At 37.0% G+C, this 26,272-nt stretch overlaps 1 protein-coding gene across 1 annotated transcript; it reads left to right on the top strand.

Moving 5' to 3' along the window:
- Window positions 1-9,218: 9,218 nt before the first annotated feature.
- LOC114302646 (putative disease resistance protein At1g50180) lies at window positions 9,219-26,239 on the top strand. Its single transcript, XM_082877725.1, has 9 exons — window positions 9,219-9,256; window positions 11,297-12,337; window positions 13,703-15,656; window positions 18,007-18,083; window positions 18,205-18,260; window positions 20,187-20,226; window positions 20,323-20,410; window positions 20,500-20,654; window positions 25,079-26,239. The coding sequence occupies exons 2-3, from the start codon at window positions 11,305-11,307 to the stop codon at window positions 15,619-15,621; spliced, it is 2,952 nt and encodes a 983-aa protein (XP_082733851.1). The 5' UTR covers window positions 9,219-9,256; window positions 11,297-11,304; the 3' UTR covers window positions 15,622-15,656; window positions 18,007-18,083; window positions 18,205-18,260; window positions 20,187-20,226; window positions 20,323-20,410; window positions 20,500-20,654; window positions 25,079-26,239.
- The last annotated feature ends 33 nt before the right edge of the window (window positions 26,240-26,272 follow it).

The following is a 26,272-nucleotide window of genomic DNA, read 5'->3' as shown; positions in this document are numbered from 1 at the left end:
TGAGGTCCCCCTTTTGAGTCATCCACATCGGGCTGACAGTATATGGGAGGACCCGGTATGCAATAACGTTTGTTGGACTTTACGCGTACAATGAAAATACACTGCATTTTGTTTTTCATTTCCTTGATAATGCTATAATTTAAAATACTCATTCTGTTATGCAGGACCAGTCACGCACCGTGGTGGCATGCCGACGGGGAGATTCCGGCCTGTGGGATCGTCCATTGGACCATAGAGTCTTGCAGTGTCTACTACGCGCGGGATTCTATGGTGTATATCGTATCGGCCATATCAGATTGGACCACCCACTCATTACTGCTCTCGTCGAGAGATGGCGCACAGAGACTCATACATTTCATTTCCCGACCGGTGAGGCCACCGTCACATTGCAGGACGTATCTGTCCTATACGGTCTACGGATTGATGGGCGAGCAGTTACTGGACTTGACCCATCATTGACGACGGAGCAGTGGATAGCGCTATGAGCTGAGCTATTGGGAGTAGCACCTACACCTGCAGACTTACAGGCAGGTAGAGTGAGGGTGAGGTGGCTGTCGGAGCATTTTCAGGGCGATTTTCTAGATGATGCTGCAGATGAGTTAGTACAGCAGCATGCGCGAGCATATATTCTGTGGCTTATTGGGGGGGTACTTCTCCCTGATAAGTCACAGAACCTGCTCAAGCTGATGTATTTGCCACTGTTGAGAGACATTGACGTCATCGGCCAGTACAGCTGGGGCGCCGCGGCTTTGGCATGCTTGTATAGGATGTTATGTCGAGCCACTCAGGTGGGTGTGACTCAGATCGGAGGACCCCTTGTCTTGCTACAGGTTAGTAAGAATTTTATTACATGTCAATTCATATTGTATGGCATATATCAGTATTGTAATTGCGTTCAAACTATTGCAGATTTGGGCGTGGGAGAGATTGATTCGCATTGCCCCGTCTAGGCGGCAACTAGTTACTCCTGGTGAGCTTCCCATCGGGCAGGGAGACATGCAGATGCCGGCCGGACCTCGAGGTAGCCGATGGAGGGTTGACATGAGCCACGAGGTCGTATCGACCCACGTAGTGGTCGTGTATAGAGACCAGCTTGACCGGATGATAGACGGCGAGGTATCAAATTTAAATACCTAAATTTTAATTGTCATATGGACTGTATATGTTTATGAGCGATTTTTAATAGATTTGTCGTTATTGTAGTTTATCTGGCAGCCTTATGCTGATGTCCTCCACACGCTCCCCGACTACTGCCGCCTAGGTGAGGATATATGGATGGCGAGAGTACCACTCATTTGTTTTGACGTGGTTGAGTGGCATCTCCCTGATCGTGTCCTCCGACAGTTTGGTCGGGTCCAGGCCGTGCCGGATCGGTGTGACACCGAGTGGCGGTTGCATGTGACGGATAGACGTGGCCGAGCCAGCACTGACTGGAGTCAGCATCATATGCGATACATACAGTTGTGGGATGCCCGTCGCGACACTATTGTACAGGCTGACTGGAGCGATGGGGTCCTCCCCTCTCCCGACCCTTACATGTTGTGGTATCGGCGACATACACACCTACTTGTCGGTAATCCGAGCCACCTCTCCGAGGCCGGATATCAGGGAGTTGGGCCTTCTCTCGAGTCATTGGTGAGTAGCGTACTATATCTCCGATTATTGTTAATATCATAATTGATTATTTTCAGTCAACTATAGCCTAATATATCTATTTTTTTTACAGGTGGTTCGAGCTGGGAGGTCATATCACTTGGCTGAGGACGCCATTTTCAGACGTGATGGACAGCTTGGTCTGCAGGCCCTTGTAGAGATCAGAGAGTTATTGTACGAGGGGATCCAGCATGCCCATCGGGTAGATCGTCTGCATTTTGGGGACTACGGTGTACACACTGCAGCAGCTGCTCCAGACACATCAGTCCCGTCCACGTCAGTGCCTTCCAGTTCAGCGCCAGCCACAGCAGGTCCTTCGACTTCAGTCACCCCACCACATGATACCCCATACATTTCTCCATATTCCCCACACGTACATCTTACCCAGCACGCTGACCCTGACCCTGATTGGTCACCGCCCCGCTTCATACATGATGTTATTGCCCCACCCACCCAGTTACATCCTACTTTTCTGGGGAGTACTTCGACCGTGCCCCGGTTCATGCATGATGTTGCTACCCCACCCACCCAGTTACCATCTGCTTTTATGGGGACTACTTCGACCGTGCCCAGGAGTACACATGATGCAGTTCTCACTGACATCTCACACATTGATGATGAGGGCCATATTGAGCCCCCCCCCCCAGAGCGCGAGGAAGAGGTTATGGTCGTGGGGGACGTCGCGGCCGAGGTCGGGGTGCGGGCAGAGGTAGAGGTCGTGGTCCAGCTGCAGATCGTGATACAGTTGCACCAGACGAGGGAGTGGGAGTTTCACAGCTCACAGCAGTATCTGATCTACAGGCACAGGCAGGATCAGGGGCATCAGATGCAGGAGAGGGGGGGTCACACTCACACTCACAGGCTCCACAGGCAGTCAGTGGAGGGCAGCATGCAGGGGAGAGAGTGCCAGATATTCAGAGAGTGTACCGTAGGAGACCGAGGAGGGAGATCCACGGTCGGGGTTGTGGGACTGGGGGCAGGTTAGGGCATTAGCGGTTGCGATATGGACTATATAGGTTTTTTTTTTCTTTTTTTTGTTTGTATGTGTCAAACTTGTATAGCTGATGTAAGTGTCATACTTATTTATTCGCAATTATCATTTCACAATTTTTTATTCTTATTTATATTGATGAATCACACAAATCTGTTTCACATCTCTACCCCTCTCTCATTGTCCGTAATTTAGGAGAACATAAATTACAAACGCGTTTGGTTTGAACAAAACGTGTAAAGAAGCTATAAAAAATATGTTTGTTCAAGGCTAAAAATAATTGAAATATCTCGCTTCATTGATAAGTCATGGATAAGCATTACAAATTGCATGCATTACAGAAATGCCCTGGGCGTTCATCCAAACAATTTCATTCATTATCATCATCATCTGACATCTCAATATCAGATTCATACATAACATCCATGCTCCAGGCGTAGTACTGGTGTGCATCATCCATTAACCCATCTTCGGCACGCTCATTTGCGGTCTTCATTAGCTCGGACCTCTGCAAACGTTGGGTCATGCGATTAACCTCGTCGCGGATACGATGCAATGCCCTTTGCAACAACTGTGGAGTGTCAGTTGGCATACGCATGGCTAACCGGCGAGGAAATTTAAGATTAACTTCACGGCATAGCTCAACGAGAACGTTTGCTTGAGTTTTATGAAATTCCCACTCAACTCTCATGGTATTGACGGTGGCACGTGAGTAACGCAAATTTGGATTTAATGGGTATTGAAATTCATCTCCATCTGCAACCCAATAGCGACCCATTGCTGAATATAGATCAACCACCGTATATGTCATGATCATATCGGTAGAAATAGATGTAAAACTTTTGTTGTGGTATGCTACGATATTTATACCATATATACACATGGTAGCTGTATGTATGCAATTTCCTGTTCGATCACATGCATGCCACTGACCTTATCCAGTGCATACGGCTGTCAGGACTCGACTTTGTGCAGTCATGAACGAATCAACAGCCTGTAGCATCGGCTATTGTGCCACAGATGCAGCGATGCCTGTGACTTTGTGCATAATTGCAATGGGCACAGTACGTAGGAGGTATGTGACTTTGTGCAGCGATGCAGGGATGCATCTGACTTTGTGCAGTGATACAGTGATGCGTGTGACTTTGTGCATCACTGCATCACTGCATGTGACTTTGTGCAGTGATGCAATGCTGCATGTCACTTTATGCAGTGATGCAGTAATGCATGTGACTTTCTTACTTTGCCATGCTTGTATACGTTGTGACTTTTTTCTTGACATTACGTGACGCATGTGACTTCTGCAGTGCAACTTACATGCTTTGTTTTTTCCGCACATTTCAGAATTCATCTAAGTCACATTATTACGACTGTGAAAAGAAGCAGAAAATGCTATTATGTTGGTAAAAAAATATGATGGACGATTGTGTAATGACAATAAAAATCGGATGACTGTGAAGTTCATTAACTGAAAATAAGATAAAATATAGGCACCAAAGTTGCAATCGTGTTTACCTAGCAGGTGACCATTTTATTATGTTGGTGAGAAAAACAATGATAGTTTATGAACAATATTACTTTAATACAAAGAAAATTTCATTTTTCGATTTCATTTATAATTTCTCGAAAACACTTATACGTACTGAAATCGTCAATTCCAAGTGAGTACTTATTGTATTACAAAAGTAAGCATGACAAAATGGTTTGATGTGCCAATGTGACAACTCACTGCATTTTGTTTTATTTGACAACGCACTGCTCGAATATGAAGGGATTGCATTGTGATTCTATGGCCTACAATTATTATTTTATCTTACAACCACGTCCGTGACTACATCACAGGTACACAAAGTCACGGGTAATCAAAATTACATGAAATGAATAACATCAAATAATATCACGTGTATCACTTATTCCATAGTGCCCTACCACCACTATGATGTGTATAAATACCCCAGTATGATGTTTGTTGAAGTCATAACAATAGTAATAGATATACAATTACTATTATTATTATTTTTTTTAATTTTATTAACAATGTCTTCAAGAGGTGCAGGAAGTTCACGCCGGCAAAGAAATCCGAAAGTGTGGCTGCTACCTCCATTTATGTATGACTACAAGAGCGAAAAGTACTCAAGTCCGAAGGATTATTATGCTGGTATCCGAGCAGAATGGGCGTTCAGGGTAACGCAGCAAGAAGGATTGTATAATGATCTACGTAACTTTGGGGCACCGGTACCTCATCGTCGTTCATTGACCATGGCTAGACGAAATGTGAGTGACTATGAAAAAGCAGTTAGCAGAATTAAGAAGGAGAACAACAGGATGTTGATGTGGAGATGTCGACATTTCATGTTTCAGCTAGCCACTGAAATGGCAGAAGCAAGCAACAGAGATTTGACAATGGTTGAGCGAAATAATGTCTTCAACAATGAAAAATATCTCTCTGACTACTACATGTCAGATGACGAATAAGAAATCAAACACCGTTATCTTTCATATGTTCGTTCGTGGAGTGTAAGACAATGTTGTTGTTGGTGTAACGTACGGATGTATTTCAAGTATTTTTGTTATGAACCTGAAGTTTATGAAATAACTACATTTATAAGTACACATTTATGAGTTCATGACTTTCTTTATTGAATTGCAATTTGTTAATGAATGTTCTGGATTAATGAATGGATTAATGTATGTTCAATTATGTGAATACTTAAAACACATAAAATAGATCAGGCAACTCGGAGAAAAGGTTCCCTTAACTGGGGCTGCTGAAATAGGGATGAAATTACAACGAATTTCAATCTCCATCAGGAAAGAAGAAAGAGTCACCTTCCAATTCTTGAAAGTTCAGTAAAAATTATGACTCCGGTAATGAATGAGGGGTTGACAAAAAACTAAACTCGGTGAATCGAACTACCACCTTCAACAACACATAAAACATAACAGGTAGGTCGGTGAATAGCTTCGCAAATGACAAGAACAATTCAAATAGTCATACTTCCCAAATGACAAGAACAATTCAAATAGTCACAGTCTTCGGTTTTATTGATTTGTTTATTACAGTGACAACTCATCTCTTATTTACATATGTGGGATTCTCAACTCAGAAAGTCACATGGCAACAGTGAATTCACTGATTTACCTTACTGTCAGCATGCCTTTATTTTGTCTGTATATGCAGATGGATTGTGAAGTCATGTGACTTGGTGCAGAGGCTTTGGTTTTCTGGATTTTTTGGTCGATTTTTTTTTTTTATTACAGTGACAACTCATCTGTTATTGATATATGTGGGATTCTTAACTTAGAAAGTCACATGGCAACAGTGAATTCACTGATTTACCTTACAGTCAGCATGCCTTTATTTTGTCCTTATATGCAGATGGATTGTCAAGTCATGTGACTTGGTGCACATGCTTTGGTTTTCTCGATTGTTTGCTCGATTTTTTGTATTACAATGACGACTCATCTGTTATTCATATATGTGGGATTCTCAACTCAGAAAGTCACATGGCAACAGTGAATTCACTGATTTACCTTACAAACAGCATGCCTTTATTTTGTCCTTATATGCAGATGGATGGTCAAGTCATGTGAATTGGTGCACAGGCTTTGGTTTCCTCGATTTGTTGCTCAATTTTTTTTTATTACAGTGACAACTCATCTGTTATTGATATATGTGGGATTCTCAACTTAGAAAGTCACATGGCAACAGTGAATTCACTGAATTACCTTACAGTCAGCATGCCCTTATTTTGTTCGTATATGCAGATGGATTGTGAAGTCATGTGACTTGGTGCACATGCTTTGGTTTTCTCCATTTTTTGCTCGACTTTTTTGTTACAGTGACAACTCATCTCGTATTGATATATGTGGGATTCTCAATTCAGAAAGTCACATGGCAACAGTGAATCTACTGATTTACCTTACAGTCAGCATGCATTTACCTTACAGTCAGCATGCATTTACCTTACAGTCAGCATGCATATATGTGGGATTCTCATTTATCCGTTCATAATCAACTATATAAACGAGTAAAGGTGAAGACACAACCTTACAACTCATTTCGCCCTACGAAATTATTATTCATTTGTTTTAAAAAATTAGCATGGCTACATGGTTCATAGGAGGGAGTGGGGGTCGCAGAGGTGGTAGGAACTTGCAAAGGGGTGAAAGTTCACGACGAGGAGGGGGAAGGGGAAGTGGCGATGCTGAAGATGAAACACCATTTCCTTTCTTGGATGCCTCTTGTGCTTATCATGATAGGTTTGGGAAGCGACATTTTGTCATGCCCAAGTACTATCGAGATCCATGTGGTTTGGTGGAGGATCCATCAGAAAATCAAACAGGATATGGTTATGCAAAGGCTAGACTTCTTAAGTGGCCCGCACTATTTATAGAGCGAGTGCAAAACGAAAGATTATGTCGGGAAAGAGGACTGAAGGTGCCAAAAGCACGTTCTGTTGAGATCCAAAAGGAAGATCCTAATAATGTTGATCGACTATGTCAAACACTAGAACGTGAGATTTCTCAAATGGGTCGTAGATTGGCCCGCGATATGCAGCTACTCATACTTAAGAAGGATGCCCAGAAGAACAAAACAGAACCAAATGTTGCGGCTATCAAGGCTATCATGGAGGATCCTGAACTTGTCTCTGACGCTGAGCTTTCGGATTGTTCAGACTCTGAGCCACCTGCCGATTTAAGCGCGAATTAGGTGTTAATGTCTACACTTCGGCAATATAACAACTTGCATTAATATGTAATGTCTGTGTTAGAGTAAGTATAACTGTTATGTTATGTTTATGTTTATGTTTAAGTTTATGTTTATGTATTGTGTCTGTCAAATGTTACGGCTATTAATATGCAATATTAGGTCATGAATTAGGTGTTTGTTTATCTAACTGTTATGTTTATGTATTGTGTGTTCAGTTAAGAGTGTCCAGGATGTATGTAATGTGTGTTCAGTTCATGGTGTCCATAATGTATTTTTGTGGGAGAATTATGTCTGTACTAGCTACGTAACTGAAAACTATTACATTTGCAATTTCAGTTATGTTGTTTTCATACCTGTATGAGTATTTTGTAAAGTACTGACTTCGTATATTATGTATTAAGTATTATTACAAAAATGTTGAGAAAATTTATTTTAGGAGCTCTCGCTGTGGCCTTTGCCTTCTTGGCCTACTCCGCGGTGGTCTTCGCGTCTCACCCTTCGTCGTTGCTCGTCGAGTTGCACAGTGTGTGGGTGTGCTTCGAACTGTACAGCATGCATATCACATTCTAACCCATAACAAAGACGATACAAAAAAATAAATTTTATAAATGACAACGGGTACAAAACGGTTTTACTAAACTGGTTTACTAAACTGATTTTCTGAATTACATTCTCACCTTCTAACCCAAAACAAAAGAATAAATATATATTTATGTTTAAATGAAAACGGCTTTCGTAAAGCCAAAATAATTTTCTACATAACACCTTCCAACCCAAAACAAAGACAAAAGAAAAAAAAAAATTACATGAAAACGACTTTAGTAAAGCGAAAAAAAAAATAATTAATTACACAAAACAATAAGCAAAAAAAATATTTACATGAAAACAACTTTAGTGAAGACGAAAAAAAAAATTTAATTACATTTTCTAAATCAAAACAAAGATAAAAGAAAAAATGAAAAATGTAACATGACAACGGCTTCAGTAAAGCCAAATAAATGAACATGATTGGCTTAATAATATCTACATGAATATGATTTTGAAATTATATATATGAAAAATAGTATGTAATATTATGTAAAATTTATGAATTACACATTCTAAACAAAAACAAAAGAAAAAAAAAACATATTTTAACATGATAATTGCTTTAGTAAAGCCAAGTACTAAAATATACAGTGTAAATATATTTTTTAAAATATGTTTTATGTTTTTTTCTTTTGTTTTATCTTGAAAATAGCGTTTTATTCTAACAAAGTTTATGTTAAAAACGCTGGCCGAAAAAAAAAAATTTCTGCTAAAATCGCTATTAGCAATAGCGTTTTAAATCTGAACTGAAATCGCTATTAGAGATAGCGTTTTTTCGGGAAATTTTTTTTGTTAAAATCGCTATTAGAAATAGCGTTTTTTAGGAAATTTGTAAAAAGCGCTTTTAAGAAAAGCGTTTTTATGGGGACAAAAACTAAAGCTAGAAGTGCTATTTGTAACAGTGACTTCTTAATTAAAATCGCTATTTGTAATAGCGATTTTCCTGTTCATCTAATTTTATGCTCCTAACAGTAAAAGCGCGAATAGTAATGGCGCTTTAACTTAGTTTTGGAATTCCGCCTGGAGTTGGCCTAGTTTTGGAAATAGAATGGAAAAAGGGCTTATATTGGGAAGAATAAAGCTTTGGACCCCCAGTGGGGGTACTGGGGGTCACCTCCCATTGGTCCAAAAAAAAAACAGTTTTTTTTTTTTTTTTTTTTTGAATTTTCAGCCAACCCCAGGCCGACACGTGGCACTTGGGGGGGGGTTCACTGGGGGTCATCCCTAGTGGGGGTCTGTAGCATTGCTGATATTGGGAAAAGCCTCTTTGCACAGCATCTCCATTATCCTCCGACAGCCTCTCTCACCAGGTATGCATTCCTCTCTCTCTCTCTCCTCTGCAATTCTGTTTTACCAAAAATGGAATGATCTCTAGACTCTAGCATCACATGTATGTATACCCAGAAATACATGTATATGTATGAACGAAATCCTCTCCATTCCTAACTCTTTTTTTTATTTTTGGTGGGGGAAAAGCTTGATCCATGGAACACTTCAAATTTGCTTTTTTTTTTCATCAAATATTTTTGAAAAACCTGATTTAACGATTTTTATAAAAGAAAACAATTTCCAATCCTTATTATTTTTAAAATTTCCTCTCCTCTGCAATTCTGTTTTACCAAAAATGGAATGATCTCTAGACTCTAGCATCACATGTATGTATACCCAGATATACATGTATATGTATGAACGAAATCCTCTCCATTCCTAACTCTTTTTTTATTTTATTTTATTTTTTGGTGGGGGGAAAAGCTTGATCCATGGAACACTTCAAATTTGCTTTTTTTTCATCAAATATTTTTGAAAAACCTGATTTAACCATTTTTATTAAAGAAAACAATTTCCAATCCTTATTATTTTTAAAATTTCCTCATATTTTGGCCTCATTTGGGAAGTTGTCTCATAAGTTTGGCATAATTACACTAGGTTCCCTTAATGTTTTAATTCATATATCACTTGGTCCCCTTTTTATCATAAATTCGTTAGCTGTATGAATGTATTATCATTTTTTTCTAAATTTTTTTATATTGAAATATATATTTTGTCTTGTGTATGTTTGTGCCTTCATGCCATTTTACTAAAAGGGAGGTCAATCTAATTCTGTTAAAATTGTGAAACTTGCTATATTTTCTCCAAACCTTGAAGGAGATCAGTGTAATTTATCCTATTTAGTTTTATTACCATTTTACCATAACACAACTTTCTTATTTTATCCTCATCTCTAACCTCTCAATCCTAACCCTAACCTGAACCCTAACCCCACCCACCACCACCAACAACTCCGGCTACCTCCCTCGTCTGCCCCTCTTTGGTAAATCTCTCGATCCTTGCTTTCCCGTCCTAGCCCTACCTTGCCACCCCGCCCCTCCCCTAACCTCCTTCACCCCACCGCTTCCCTTTTGTGTCTCCTCTACTTCCTGTCAACTGTTGCCAGCCACAACGCCGGGAACCCACCCCTCATTCCTTCCTCCCTCTTTCTCTTCTTTCTTCTTGTTCATCTTCATCCTCCTCTTCCTCTTTGCCCGCCTAAACCTTAGATTTGAAAACCCTTCAGGGTTTAGGCGGCGAGGAGGAGGAAGAAGAAGAAGAAGAAGAATAAGAAGAAGAAAAAGAAGAAGAAGGGCGTCAGGGCTGGGGGCTCTTAGGGAGGAGAAGGGGGATTGGGGAAGGGGGTTGCCGGTTGGGAATGGGTTATAGTGGGGGAAGGGGGTTGTCGGAAAGGAAGAAGGGACTGGGGAAGGGTCGACGGAGGGCTGGGGGGAGGGTTGCCGGATGTGGGGGCGGGGGCTGCTGAAGTAAGGTTGCAAATGTGGGGGTCCAAAGGGTAGGATTATGGTGGGTGTTCAAAGAAAAAAGGGAGGGGAGCACTTTTGGTGTGTGTCGGTCAAAAGAAATGGAGAGTCCAAAGTAATTAGGTAGGGTTGTTAGCAACTCCCCATATGTACACCCACAAATTCATGATCCGCATATGTTTATACATGAGTTATATATTGGGCATTGCATAACATGTAGAGGGAAATCTTTCATTCAAATCCTTACATACATACTTTTGATCCAAAAAATTGAATTTTAAAATCTATAAATTTTAAAGACAAAAGGAAAAAGCATACGCCACAGGAGCACTCATGATTTGAAAGTTCAATTGATATACAAGAATGTTTTGTTGTGCAAACAAATTGCTGAACAAGCACAATCCCAATACCAATTGTTTATAGTATATGTATTTATACATACATGCCCCTAACTCACTGGACTAATTAATAAATTTATGTACATGTGGAATATTTAAGATGAGAAATACATTTGAGTTGGGTACATTTCATCTAAGCTTGTAGTACTTTTCAATCCAGCAAGGGTAATGGCAGAGTCTGTTGTCGCCTTCGCCATCAAAGGACTTGGTGTTTTAGTGATTCAAAATGCACAATTCTTGTATGGTATGAGTGACCAAGTGGAGCAAGTTCAAGCACACTTAAGGCAGATGCAATGCTTCTATGCAGATGCAAAACAAGATGAACATGAGATGATCCACAATTTGGTTGCAGAAATTAGAGAAGTTGCTTATAACGCGGAGGCTGTTGTTGAAACTTTTGTTTTTGAAGTGGCATCAAGGAGAGGAGGTTTTCGAAAGATCCTCATCAGATCTGTTAACATCTTGAGTGAAGTTTTAGCCCGCTACAGGATTCAGTCTGAGATTGAAACTATTAAAAAAAATGTCAATATTCTCATCTCAAGCTTACAAAGTTACAGTTTAATTGCTGTAATGGAAAGAGAAGGTATAAGTTCTACATATAAAAGGAAACTTCAATTTCGGCGATCTTATTCCCATGTTATTGAAGAGGATTTTGTTGGTTTTCAAGAAGATATGAAGACATTAATCAAACATTTGGTGAATGAAAGAAAACAAAATTGTCAGGTTGTTGCTATTTGTGGCATGGGTGGTCTAGGAAAGACCACCCTTGCTAAGAAGATATACCATCACCAAAGTATTAGGAACCACTTTGATCGATTTGCTTGGGTCTGTGTATCTCAACAATGGCAGAGAAAAGATATTTTGGAAGGGATTTTTACTAAACTTGTACCAGAGCGGAAAAATCAAATTGTGAACATGAGAGATGAAGAACTTGTCAAGCAACTTTACCGAGTCCAGCAAGAGAAAAAATGCCTAGTGGTTATTGATGACATTTGGTCATCATATGCTTGGGATAGTCTAAGAGCTGCCTTCCCACCAGGAACAGGAAGTATGGGCAGCAAAATATTGATTACAACTCGTAACAAAGAAGTAGCTATGCACATAGATCCGACTTGTTTCCTCCATGAACCAAAGTGCTTAAATGAAGAAGAGAGTTGGGAGCTATTTCAGAAAAAGGTCTTCTCAAGAAGAGATGGTGCAGGTTAGTCTCTTCAGTCATTGAATTTCTCCTCAATTGACTCCCTTGCATCAAATATTAAGGTATCATAATATGTTGTCTAGTGGTTCACTATATTTATTCATGGTTTAGGTAAAAGAGGTAAAAAAATATAGGTAAATGAGAAGTTCTTCCAAGTCATCTTCATATATCTCGTTATCGTGTTAAGTTCTTTGATCTTGCAATAAAAAATTTCAAGTAACTTTTTCTTAGTCTCATTGTTACTTTATTTATTTATTTATATTAAGCCTAGATTTTAGATTTGTTGAGGGAAATGAAGAATTAAGAGAAATAATATTACTTGTAATTATTCATTTTTCTATCAGTAATTGTGGGCAAGTCCTTTGGAGGATTGAATCTCTTAGAAGACATATTTCAAATCTCTGACTTAAAGTTCATGCATTTTTTTGAAGTAAAATGTTAGTTTTCAATGGAAACCTACCATGTGAGGGAGGTTCAGTTATCAGCTAACTATTTTGTTGATTTTGGAACCTCTCCTGGCTTTGCTAGAGAATAGGCTATGGATTTGGGTTTGGGGATAGTCATTAGACCACAAATTTATTAGGGATTTAGGCATAGGGTACTGTTAGGAAAAATGTCTCTTCCTAACAAGGATTTGTGAGACACAAAATAGCAAATAAGAAAGATAATCAAATCAAAGAAATCAAACACACACAAGAACACAAGGATTTACGTGGTTTACGCTAGAATAGGGTTATGTCCATAGTTGTTGCGGTTTTAACTATGATCAGAAAACGATACAACTCTGTTAACCTGAAAGAGGCGGCCCCTTCATCTATTTGTAAGTATAGAATGTGGAAGCAACAGGGAAATTACTTAAGAACCCCCTGGACCCCCTTCCCTTGGGAGGAGGCCCTCCAAACCCCCTATTGGACCGAGGGTTGAGTGAACAGTACTTATTAGGGTCCACAGGCCCAATAGGTACACCCCTTATAAATTTGTATTTGCTTTCATTTTTTCAAATGCTTACTTGCTCCAAAAAAACCCTACCATATATGATCAAATGCAATTAGTAAATGTTTCAGATTTAAGGAGGGACAGATTTTTTCAGATCTAATCTGCAATTAGTATATGTTTCAGATCTAATCTCTACTTGTGAAATGCACTAGTCAACAAATAGTTAGCAGATTTTTTCTACATGTTTAAGCAAATTCAGTAAGAAAGAAATAGAAAATCATCATTTTTACATGAAATGTATATTGTATTTTCTAGTTTCCAATATTTTGTCACATGTTATTCTTTTTTATGTACAAGTGAGGGTGTTATATTTACAAATGAGTTCTTCCATTTTATTTGTAACTACAAATTTGCTCTTTGTTCCTTTTGTAGACTTCAAAGTTGACACCAGGATGGAGATGTTAGTGAGGGAAATGGTTGAACGGTGTGGGGGTTTACCGCTAGCCATTGTTGTGTTAGGAGGAATCTTAGTGACAAAACATACTTGGAGTGAGTGGGAGATAGTTCATCAAAATTTAAATTCATTTCTAAGGAGGGGCAAAAGCATTGGACAGCAACATGGAGGAGTAATGGAGGTGTTGGCTCTTAGTTATCGTGACTTGCCATATCGGTTGAAGGCACGTTTTCTTTGTTTGTTAAATTACCCAGAAGATGTTGAGATAGAAGCAGAGAAATTATACCAACTGTGGATGGCCGAAGGTATCATGTTACCATCATCATTGGTGGATAAGGAAAAAGGGGAAGAAGAAACAATGATGGATGTGGCAGAATGTTATTTGGATGAATTGGCACAGAGATGCATACTTCAGGTGCAGCTAGAGGAGTACCCAATCAGGTACCAAGGAAGGTTTAAATCATGCAAGCTTCATGACCTTATGCGAGATGTATGTTTGTTAAAGATAAAAGAGGAAAATTTTCTTAAGGTTGTTCATTTGAAGAGGCATAAAAATGAGAAACAACTAGTGGAAAATTCCTATCCTTCTTCATTATCATCATATAGGAGTAGTCAAATACACAGACTTGCAATTGTCTTTGATGAGAATGTTGATGGAGACCTTTCGCTCCTCAAACAAAAACAAGTTCAGCACATTCGGTCAGTTGTATTTTTCTATGGAGGCAGGTGCAGTCATCGACTCTGGGAACAAATCAAACCCCGTATTTTCAACCATCTCAAATTGTTGAAAGTTTTAGATCTTGAAGCAATAGGACATCGCTTTTTTAGTGTGAGTGATCTAAAGTTACCAAAAGCAATAGGAAATTTAATCCACTTGAGGTACTTGGGTTTAAGATATTCATGGTTCAACCAGTTGCCATCATCAATAGGCAAGTTGAGGTATTTGCAAACCCTTGATTTACAGACACTATCACATCCATTGATACCAAATGTGCTATGGAAATTGAAACTACTGCAATATCTTTATCTTCCTCACTCCTTACATATAGAAAATGGTGACATATTACGATTGGATGGGTTGGACAACCTAGAGATGCTAGAAAACTTCCATACATATTATTGTGGTATCAAGGATCTCTTCAAATTAACCAATCTTCGACAGCTAAGGGAAGCAAAAATGTGGGGGAGACGTGAGGATATGATCAACTACCTCTTCAGCATCAGCAACCCAAGTCAACAACTCTTCCGTCACTCTTCACTTTCTATTCGCGACTCTGATGTTTTCTCCAAGGAGTCAAATCTTCTAACACAATTATTGGGGTGTCATCATCTTCATAAATTGGAAATACAAGAGCCTATACAAGTGTTAGCACCACCAGTTGACCATCAGATGAATATCTCTTTGTATTCAAGCAGCAGCCTCACCCAGCTATGGTTAGAGGGATCTCTACTTAAGGAAGACCGTATGTCCACACTGGAGAAGTTGCCTAACTTGAGGAGCCTCCACTTAGACGAAGCCTTTGTGGGGGAAGAAATGGTTTGTTCTGCAATGGGATTCCCTCAACTAAAATATCTAAAACTCAAAGGTTTGCACAACTTAGTGAGGTGGAGGGTGGATGAAAGGGCCATGCCCAATCTTTTGACTTTAGAAATTCGAAATTGCAAGAAGTTGAAGATGCTGCCAGATGAATTGAGATCCGTCATTCCCCATGTGCAAGTGTTGATTGAAGAGACGACTGAGGAATGCCATTACTTTCAGCCGACCAGTCCCCCCACCTCCTCATTCGTTCCCCATTCCCCTTCTTCTCCCCCTCCCCTTTTCCCTCCCCCTCCCCCTCCCCCTCCCCCTCATTTTCGTGGCTCCGGCGCTTGGGATTTATTCTTTTCAGAGATATGAGAGACTAAACTGTTTATTAGAGAATCAGTCTTCAGGTATTTTCTTAATCATTATCTTGTTTTATTTCCATTGCATTATTAACCGAAATAATTTAAAAAGAACAAGAAGAAAATCACTGCACCTTTCACATCTCTCTTCTAAGCCATGATCTTCAATTATTGTTCCATGCATCTATCATCGTAACTGTCTCTCCCTCTATCTCTCAGTACATGGTTCCAATGTCATTTTTCTTCATATTAAGGGTTGTTTTGGGAATTGACTATTTTAGTTGGTTTTTTAGCTTTTTACAAAAAGACGTGCAAAAAGTAGAGAGAAAATTCGACTTTTTTGTAGTGACTTTTTAACTTTTTGGCTAAAATAGGTTGTTGCCAAAACCGCCCTAAATAACTGAGGCTGTTGCACCAGATGCTATGAAGCACGGATACTCCGAAATAGTCCCCGTACGCGTATCGGATACGTATCGGACACGGATACGCGCCCGATACGGCTGGATACGTATCGGATACGGGAAATGAAGTATTCGATTTTTTTTTTTAATTTTTGAATTTCGAATACGGCTAGGATACGTGAGGATACGGTAAGGATACGTTCAGGATACGGTATGGATACGGCGGGGCAAAAAAATAATTTAAAAACTTTAAGAAGGGGTCAAATTGTAAAATATGAAAAAAATATGAAAAAACACAAAAAAGAGGAAGAGGAGGAGAGATCGAACCCGGAGCTAGGTCGAAGGAGTTCGAACAGCAGCTGGGTCGAAGGAGGACAGTTCGAACAGCAGCTAGGTCGTCCCTCTCTCTCGAACAGGAGCTCCATGATCGTCTTTCAGGTTCGTCCCTCTCTCTCTCCCTTTCGCTCCCTCTGTCTGCCTCTCACAACACTCGATCTCTCTCTCCCTCTCCCTCTCCCTCTTCCTCGAGCTCGAGCTCGATCTGTCTGTCTGGTTGGCTGGAGATCTCGACTCGATCTCATCTCCCCTCCCTCTCGACTCGATCTCATCTGTTTTGTTGCCTATTTATTTTTTTTAATTTGTTGTATTGTATATACTCTGCGATTTACTTAAATAAATAAAACACTGATAAAAAAAAAAAATCTGATAAAACAAATAAATAAATAAACTTATTAATAAATAAATAAATAAAATAAGGTAAAAAAACTTATTAGTAAACAAATAAATAAATAAACTTATTAAAAATAAAATTTGTCAACTTATAAAATTATAAACTTTGTAAACTTATTAATAAATCAAATAAGGTAAAAAAAAACTTATTAATAAATACATAAATAAACTTATTGATAAATAAATAAAATTTGTAAATTTTTTCCCCCTTAATTTGGAATTGAATTGCATTATGGTTGTTATGGGTGATGCTATATTGTGAAAATTGTTGAAATTTAATTGAATTGATGAATTTTTTGTTATGGATGATGCATTATGGTTGTTATGGGTGATGCTACATTAATGTTTTGTTTTATTTGTTTACCATAAATTTTAGGAAATGAGTTCAGGTACATTACCATAAAATTGTTGAAGTTTTATTTTTGTGTATGCTACATTACTAAAAATTGTGAAAAAAAATATTTTTTATAAACGTATCCCCGCCGTATCCGTATCCTACTTTTTCGAATTTTGCCGTATCGCCGTATCCGTATCGTATCGTACCCGTATCCCGTATCCGTATCGTATCGTACCCGTATCCCGTATCCGTATCCGTGCTTCCTAGACCAGATGATTATTCCCATTTGTAGCCAACAATTTCTTCCTACTATATACAAACCAGCCATTCCTCAGTACCCATTTTGGATTTGCATAATAATGGAAAAAATGAAAATTAGTTCAGACTCCTTTTTCCACATTTTCATCATTCATGGCAAAGTACTGCTCTTTTGCTGCAGCATCATCTCCCTGAGATTTCTTTTAAAGATGATATTTTTGACAAAATATGTCCAAATATTTTTTTGTTTGTTTGTAAAAATCCTATACTAAACTGTATATAGTGGGTTCAATCCGATTTAAACACTCGGAATCTCTATTTTTGGTGGCAGTGGTTCTGTTAAAAGGACCCAAAGGACCGTATGCCGGGTCATCATATAATCATGGACTCGAAGGTACCATTCTGTGTGTGTGTGTTTGTTTGTCTCTGTCTCTTTAATATGTCTGTACGTGCTTCAAACCAGAATAAAAATACCATTATCCATCACTAGTCATTTAAATTAGAGACAAATGTCATGTCACCATATCTTTTTAGTCAGTATAAATAAAAGTAACATAGAAACCCATTAAGCTCCATGATTTCTAGTTTTGGAGAAGAAAAGAAACTACTTATCAAGTTCCAGAGAAGATAGAAAATGGTTGATCATCAATTTCCATGTGAAATTTTTTGACAGATTGGCCCATATGTATGGCTGACACATGAGGAGGTTTATGATGCTGCTCTTCAACTTGGTTCGGGATGGTCATTCTTGTAAGTTGACAATTTAACCAAACATTAGTTGAAGTAAAGAGTGGTTTTGAAGTTTGAAAAACTAGTGTGACTTTGCATATTTGAAACTGATTAATATAAATAGTGGGTTATGCTTTTTCAGGGAGAACGGTGCAGTATATATGGATCCACTTTCCCAGAATCGATCATTCAGCGGAGGTATGCTGTACTTTGTTTTAAGGCTTGGTTTGGTTTGGTATGCTGTACTTTGTTTCTCTTCATGTAGAAAGAAACTTAATTGCTTTAGTACATACATCGCCATGGTCCTTTCTTATTTATTTTACTAGTATTTCTTTACTTAATAAGTGGTATGCCAAAACTATTACCAATTTGAATTGGCAATTTTCACATAGGTTTGTAACAGCCATTCCATAGCCTATTTACCGCTGTATGACACACTCGGTATGTTTTCTTCCTTTTCATTAAACCAACAGGTGGTTATTTTGAGCATTTGAGCTCGAAATGCAGGGTATGTGGCTAAAGTTAATTTAAACTTTAACAACCACTGGCCATTGAATCAGTCTTAGTTTGTTCTGCTGGTGTCACTGATGCAAATTCTGTGGAGTTCATCATCAACCATCCTGAAGTTTCGATAGCTTTTGTCCAAGAGAATAAGATAGATACTGGCTGTATGTTCTCATTGCTTCTCCCTAGATCAAGAATTTAGATTTTTGGGAATTATCATGATCACTTTTCTAGAGTTGCAATCTATGAAGCATGTGTACTTTGCAAACATTCCGTATCTATCTGGTATTGGTATTTTTCATGATTCTGCATACGTACCTGATATATGCAACACGGACCCAAAAAATTTGCTTCTTAATTTTGGCTTACTCTAGAGGTTACCTAGTATATGCCTAAGTTGTACTCCTAGCCGGAATAGTATTTTCTTTTATGTAGAGGTAAAGTTCGACGACTACTTTTTTATTTATTTTTTATTTTTTTTTATAGCATAACAGCAATGCTACATTCACACTATTTTCCCTCCCGAATCATCCCGGAATATGTTTTTGATCGGTAAGAAAATGATTTCTTATTGGTTAGAATCATTTTCTTAAGAGTCAGAAACACATTAGGGGGAGAAAATTGTGTGAATGAATAATTTTTTATTTTAAAATTAAGTTTTTGTTTGAAAGTTATTTGATATAATGACATTTAATTTTAATCTATACCTTACTTTTGGCATTAAATGTAAATTGTAGGTTGAATCTTAATCAACTAAGGCCCCGTTTGGGGACTTACTTTTTTAGCTAATTAGCCAAAAAGTTACTAAATTAGCCAAAAAGCCAACAACTCATACCAAAAAGTCAAAGATTCTCTTTTCTCTCTACTTTTTGCACATCTTTTCGTAATTAGTCAAAAAGTCATCCCAAACATACAAGTTTTTTTTACCTACCTTTTTAGCCAAATAGCCAAAAAGTTACTAAATTAGCTTGTTCCCAAACGAGGCCTAAATCATTTAACTAATTTTTTCATTATTCAAATTAAAAATAAATATTCTTTTACAAACGTACCCAGCCACACCAGTTCTCTACTTTTTTTAGATCTTACTATTTTGATATACCCGTATCGTACCAATACCAATATGTGTACATGTGCTTCATAGGTTGCAAATCATTCACTACTTCACCTGTGAGCAAACAACTGAACCATCTGAAACATCAATTGATCTTTTGATATTTGAATAGTGAATTTGTAATACTCCATTAAGCAATCTAATGAAGAGGTATCAATCCTAGAAATCAAATAGTGTACTGAGCTCGAGTTCGATTCTAGACTCTGCTTCATGAATATATCTTTCTATTTGTTAGATTATCGACATTGCTTCATTGTTTTCAATTTCAATTCTACTATCTCCAAAAGTTCAATCCTTGATCTTGAGTGCTTCATTGTATTAGGCTTCGATTCTTGATTAGCAAGATAAGTGGTATTCATCCTGTTTGGTTGAGTTTTCATAATCTATTTTCTGTTTTTTTTCCCCCTCGAAAAAATAGAAACTAGTTTGATGAAAATAAACACAAAAAGAAAGTTGGGTTATTAACTCATAATATTCTTCTTTATAATACTTAATTTTACCTTTTGCAGATGCCAACATGCCTTCGAAGGTGTACTTCACATCTAAAAAGTAAGTCATAACTTGTAAGCGTAATTTTTTTAGAATGACTAGTACTTAAATGTACATTCCGGTAGTGAACTAAAAACAGCTTATTCTTTTGTTAAGCTATTGCCAGCTTTGGAAGATTTCTAGCATGCAAAAGAAGGAAGCTGAAGACCTGTCTTGCTTCTCTTGGAAAGAATTTGCTCTATTGGTAAGACCTTCACATCAATGCTTTATATACAGCTCAAGTAGTACATTCTTTGTTGTTGTCATCTTACGCTGTTTGTATATCTTTTTCAGGGAAGTTTGGATCGAGAATTTCCTCGATCTGACATCTGCACGATAATGTATACAAGTGGAATGACAGGAGAATGTAAAGGTGCTGTTTTAACTAATGGGACGATCATGGCAGAAGTTTGTCTACAGATCAACTGCTATTTGAAACAAATAAAGTGGTAATGATTAAATTTCATATCTTTCATGTTTCAAAAGTAACTGATTTCGAACCTTGCTCTGAAATTTGAACCTAAGAAGAAATCTTTCTGCTTTCCTTTATAAGAAATAACTTTGAGCATTGATTGTTGGGGTGTGTATGGTTTTGATCATAATCATTATCATCTCTAGATTTTCATTCCCAGTACATCAGATGTAACAACCAATGTTAACTGATGTGTGAAATTTACACAAGTATGCAAGATAGTTTTGTGTCCATATTAAATGTGTAGCGTCTTCATTGGTCATCAAAGTTCTTCCAAGATTTGAATCTCTGCAATTGTATTGACATGTGTCCTAGTTGAAATCAGGGTATGATTGAACTTTTCTATAATGAGGGTTTCAATATATCTCAATGGCTTAATATTGTGGCTTCAGACTCAATTGCAGATTCCTGTTATTTTCATATTATATCATGTTGAAGGGACTCATACCCTCATTCAAAGTTACTTTTATGTAAAAAAAGTTCTTCCTAAATAGAGCTAATTAGTCCGGCTAAATTAGCAAAAAAATTAAAAAGTCAAGCTAAAAAAATTCTTTCCAAAAAGTTAAAAAGTCAAGCTGAAAAATTCTTCCCAAATGAATTCTAGTCTCAATGCGATTGCTTCTGAGTTTTAACTAAAGGGATATGGTGGAACAATAGTAGGTTTGAATTTGGCATTTTGAAGTTTAGTTCTTTTGTGTTGATGTTTGTCTCCATTTGACCACTTGAGCGTATTGCTCTTTGTTGACAAAATGAGGTTCATTTAGATTTGGTTACACAGACTAGCTATAGTGTAGAGGTATCGTTTAGTCATGTGGATTGAATAATGAATTTTTAAAAACATTTTGATAAAAGTTTGATGAAAAGCTGGAGTAGTTCACATCATATCAAACTTAACTTTTTACTCAAATTTGAAATGAAATTAGATATTAAAAAAATAGATGAAGGTTCTAACACATTCATTAAATGTTCATCAAATCAAGGGAAAGATTTTTTTTTATTATCAAATTTGATGAAAAGACATATTTGGAATAATAAGAACAAAACTTTAAATTTTTTTTATGAAAATTTGATGAGAGAACTGAAGTAATTCAAATCAAATTAAGTTTTTTACTCAAATTTTGAATCAAATTAGATGAAAAAATTGATAAAGGATTGGACAATCTCTAACGCCCGCCAAAATTGACAAAGGTAATCATTCTGTTTGGTTTTGAGTTTTCAAATGTGTTTTTAAGTTTTTATTTTTCGTATTTTGTTGTTTTTAGTAATTTTTTTCTTCATATTTTAGACAATTTTTTTTCTTTCTTTCTTTTTAGATACACCATATCTAAATATATTAATAAATTAATAATTTAGTGAAAAAATCTAAAAGGAATTCAATAAATACAAAAAATTACCAAAATGTGCTTAATTTTTATATTTTTCATTCAATAAATTTAGTGAAATTTTTAAATATTCTTAATTAAAATATTACAAAAAATTCAGTTTGAAAAGTCCAAAACTTTTTTGAAAAATCTAAAAGATTTATTAATCTAAAAGGCACTAACTTTTTTAACTTGCACTATAGTCTTCCTCCAAAAGATTTACACTTTGACGCTTCGCTCTCTTGCTGCTTTCCTCATCTGAATCTAGGGTTCTAAACATCTCCATGGAATCACAGGTCCTCACTACCCTTCTTTTCCTCTTTCTTTATATTTATGATTTATTATTATTGCCATTGAAAAACAGCTTTAGTTTTGTGCTTTCTGTTGCTTTTTTGTTTCTAGAATTTTTTAAGTTTTGGTTAGAATTTAAATTGAAACTAGATTTAAAATGTAGAGATCAAATTGTTCAATTTGAAATTATAGGGATCAAAGTACAATTAAATTAGGATCAAACGACTAGGTTTAAAAATGTAATTAACCCTCTTTAAGTTATTCATTTTTCAATGATTTTGTAGACTTTATCCACAAAAAACTAATTGAGATATTTTAATTTGTAAAAAAAATTGAATAAAGGGCACAGACGACGAAAATGGACCAACAATTTGAAACAGAGGGAGAATTAAGCAAATATGACTATTATGGACATGAGGATTGGATGAACTGGACACTTATACAATGCCCAACCAACTTGTGTCCATGTAACATAGTTAGATAGGTACCTATGTATTCCTGAAGGGAAATGTTGCATGGTTCAAGTCAAATTGGTTGTCACAAATTTTAATGTTTTTGTTTGGTTAGAAAGAAACTCTAGGAAATTGAGAACATTAATAAAATTTGGATTGTGAGGGAACAAAGAACTCTACTTAATCATGCTTCCCCGGCTTTTTATTTCTCTGAGTATGCATGCACGTAATAGTGATTTTTTGCAGAGCTTAGTTGCAAATTCATATGTGAATAAGTGAAGATTGCATCGATCTTGTAAATAGTAAGGACTCTTACCGATTGAGCAATTAGCATCTTGAACTTCTACTTAACTGTGCCTAATCACCTATTTGGCTAGCTATGAAAATTTTATTATTAAAAATTAGATACTATGGCTAGAAAATAAAAACCTGTGCATTATACAATTGATAATCTTGATTTTTCACTGAGATAACTTCAAAGAAAGAGGAAAATTCAGGTTGTTTTAGTTGACAGATCCTTGATGAAAATCCGTACTAAAATTGTTATTAAAAGCCTTGTGCGATTGTAATATTTACATTGTCTGTTTTGTTCTTTCCTCTCATGTTTCTTATGCGGATTTGAGGGTTGCATTGGATTGTTGGAATGGTTGAATGCTGCAGTGGTGCAAAGAAAATAGTCCACAAATATGTGACTTATTTTTTGTAATATTTTTTTCTTGTTATGAAAAGAAAAATGTTGGTTGTTTTGAGTAGAAATAATAGGAAACATTATGAGCATTAGCTTGTCATTTTGTTGGCAATATATGGGATTTTTCATTTGTTCGGAAAAATCTCAAAGTTAAAGCTGTCAACTAAGTTTGGAATAATTGTGTTTAGATGAGCTTGAACTTTGTTTTTCTTGGGGATTAGTAGGAAAAAATTTATATGAGTTCTCATTTTTCCCTGTTTTCTTGAAAAGCAGAATGTCTATAACTCTCTCTCTCCATTTTTTTTTCCTTTTAAAAAATAATGCTTGAGCATGAAAAAGAATTACTTGAATCCTAGGTTATCTTCCTTTAGTGGTGATAGATTCATTAAGTGTATGATTTAGAGTCTAGATTGTTAATGAGGGTATAGGGCTTAGCTTAAATACTAGTTGTGATGGAGTCTATTAGTAGCTGATCAATTTGCAGTGCATATGAATGTTTTGTGACTAGGAAGTTAAAAGTTTGTGGTATGAACTTTAAAGTTGGAGACCAAGAGGTTGCCCTGATAGATACCTCGGGCATGATGCCCAAGTTTGCGTCTCACTATTGCACTATGTTACATGGTCTCTTCTAACTGTATAGAATAGTCGTATAGGACACTCGACACTTGGGTGAGGATACGAGATATATATCTGACATTTGTAGTTGGATAACTTAGTAAGCGTATGTAGTAACAAAAATGCTAGAAACCCCAAAAATTCTATCAAATGTCTCACAATGTGGGTTCCACACCCATGTGAGACATTTGTTAGAATTTTTGATAGAATTTTTAGGGTCTCTAGCATTACTTATGTGGTAATTCAAGTTAACCATGAAATTAAACTAAAGCCTCTATATTATGCTAGAAGCTCCATGACACCTTATGAACACCATTTTACCATCATAAATAAAGAAGTATATTAAGAACTATGAATATTTTGTTGTGTCCCCATGTCCTCAGACATGTGATTAGATGAATCGACCGCTTTGACACATAACTCGTATCCGACACCGGCACCCGAGTCCATCCCCTTCCCCCTTTTCCCTCCTACCAATTGTGAAAAATGAAACTTTGAAGTTGATAGTCGATGACCTATACTTGTCTTTTGACGGCTTATCTTATTGTTAATTTTAATTATTACCAAATACAACTACTGCATCTACATTTGGATTCTAGGTTTCTTTTATTTTTTTATTAGATATTTTGCATCCACCTGTGTTATATGGATTCTTATAAATTTGTAGAGTATCCATTTTGGACTTAAACACTTGTAAGGGTGTGTTGTGCGTCCTATATGCCTAGTTAGAGATATACCTGACAAATATGTATAAGTAATCGAGTTTATTACATAACTATGTACAACACTTGTATTTTATACATAAAAGGTTTTGTTTTAATTTTTAAAGATCATTTTACCGCCAAGTTTTAAAAAAAAATAGTTAAGAAATATGAAATAAACACTTGAACTCAGTTTGCACATAGCCAAATAGCTTTTTTTGTTCAATCCTATTGGTATGATTGAGTGATACTTCTTTTGAATGCTGTTGATTCCTTCTCTTCTTTTGTTATAGATGAATTTACACTTGAAGATCACCAAAACAGTCGCCTTAGAGGTGAAGACATCAGAGACTATTAAAAATCTAATGGCAATGTTATATGAGAAAGAAGGCATTTCAGAAGATATTCGGGAGCTCTTTTTCACCGGGAAGCGTCTCAAGGATGAGGACAAGCTGGTTGGTTACGGCATTCATACCAACTCCACTCTCCATCTTGTCCTCCGAAACCTGGGTTCAATAAAATTCCTAGTCTATATATGATCAGACGATAAAACACTTGAAATCAAAGCAAACACTTGTGATACCATCCAAAACATCAAATCCTTGATTCAGAAAAAAGAGGGCATACAATCAGATTGTTACACTTTTTTCTACAGTGGAAAGCTACTGAAAGATAACCAGACTTTGGTCTCTCTCAATATACAGCCAGAATCTATTGTTTGTTTGGTGTTTAATCAAAGAGACGTGCTGTCGATTTCTGTGAAAATGCCTCGTGGAGAGATCTTGAAACCCAAAGTTAAGCTCTTGCACACGATTAGTGATTTCAAGGCAATAATTGCGAGTATGGTTGGTTTTCTGGGAAGCAAGCAGCATATACTGTACAATGGAAGGAGACTCGAGGATGGGAAGACTTGAGCTTTTTATAAAATCAGGGAGAACTCCATCTTACACATGCTGCCTAGGCCTACTTATCCCTTTCAGATATTTGTGAAGGATTGTAATGGAAAATGGTTAATTCTTAATGTACGCAAACAGGACACAGTCAAGGATGTGAAGGATAACATTTTCGAGCAGCTGGGCGTGTCGGTTGATGCCTATTTTGTTCTGTTTGGTGGAAAAATTCTAGAGGATGACCGTGGTTTGGCTAGTTACAGTATCAAGAAACATTCCACTCTCCATATGTGTTTGCGCCACAGCTACAAATCGCTAAATGAATGCTATTGATCCTGAAAATATTGGAAAAAAAACCCGGTGAAGATGTATTCCGATTGCATATGCAGGATCATTTTTCTGTGTAATGATGGTTTTTTGAAAATGTTTTCAGTGTTTTATATGTTCCATGTTTTGTGACTAGCTATTTCGACTACTATCGGTTTTGGACATATTGCAAGTATGTTGTAATATGGATATATGGAGAAAAAGTAGCTCCAATGTGAATGTATGTTGCTTTACTTTCTGGTGTTCTTTGGTCATTGTGGTCTTGTACTC

This window comes from Camellia sinensis, chromosome 7 (genome assembly GCF_055761805.1).
Source record: "Camellia sinensis isolate YWXY chromosome 7, ASM5576180v1, whole genome shotgun sequence".
NCBI lineage: Eukaryota > Viridiplantae > Streptophyta > Magnoliopsida > Ericales > Theaceae > Camellia > Camellia sinensis.
This window is presented reverse-complemented; position numbering and strand designations above follow the sequence as displayed.

What these genes read in the sequence shown, in the direction of transcription:
- LOC114302646 (XM_082877725.1), top strand. Translation starts at nt 11,305, where the DNA reads ATGGCAGAGTCTGTTGTCGCCTTCGCCATCAAAGGACTTGGTGTTTTA. An exon ending in CTCAAGAAGAGATGGTGCAG is followed by an intron (nt 12,338 to 13,702) that starts GTTAGTCTCTTC and finishes TTCCTTTTGTAG; the next exon opens with ACTTCAAAGTTGACACCAGG.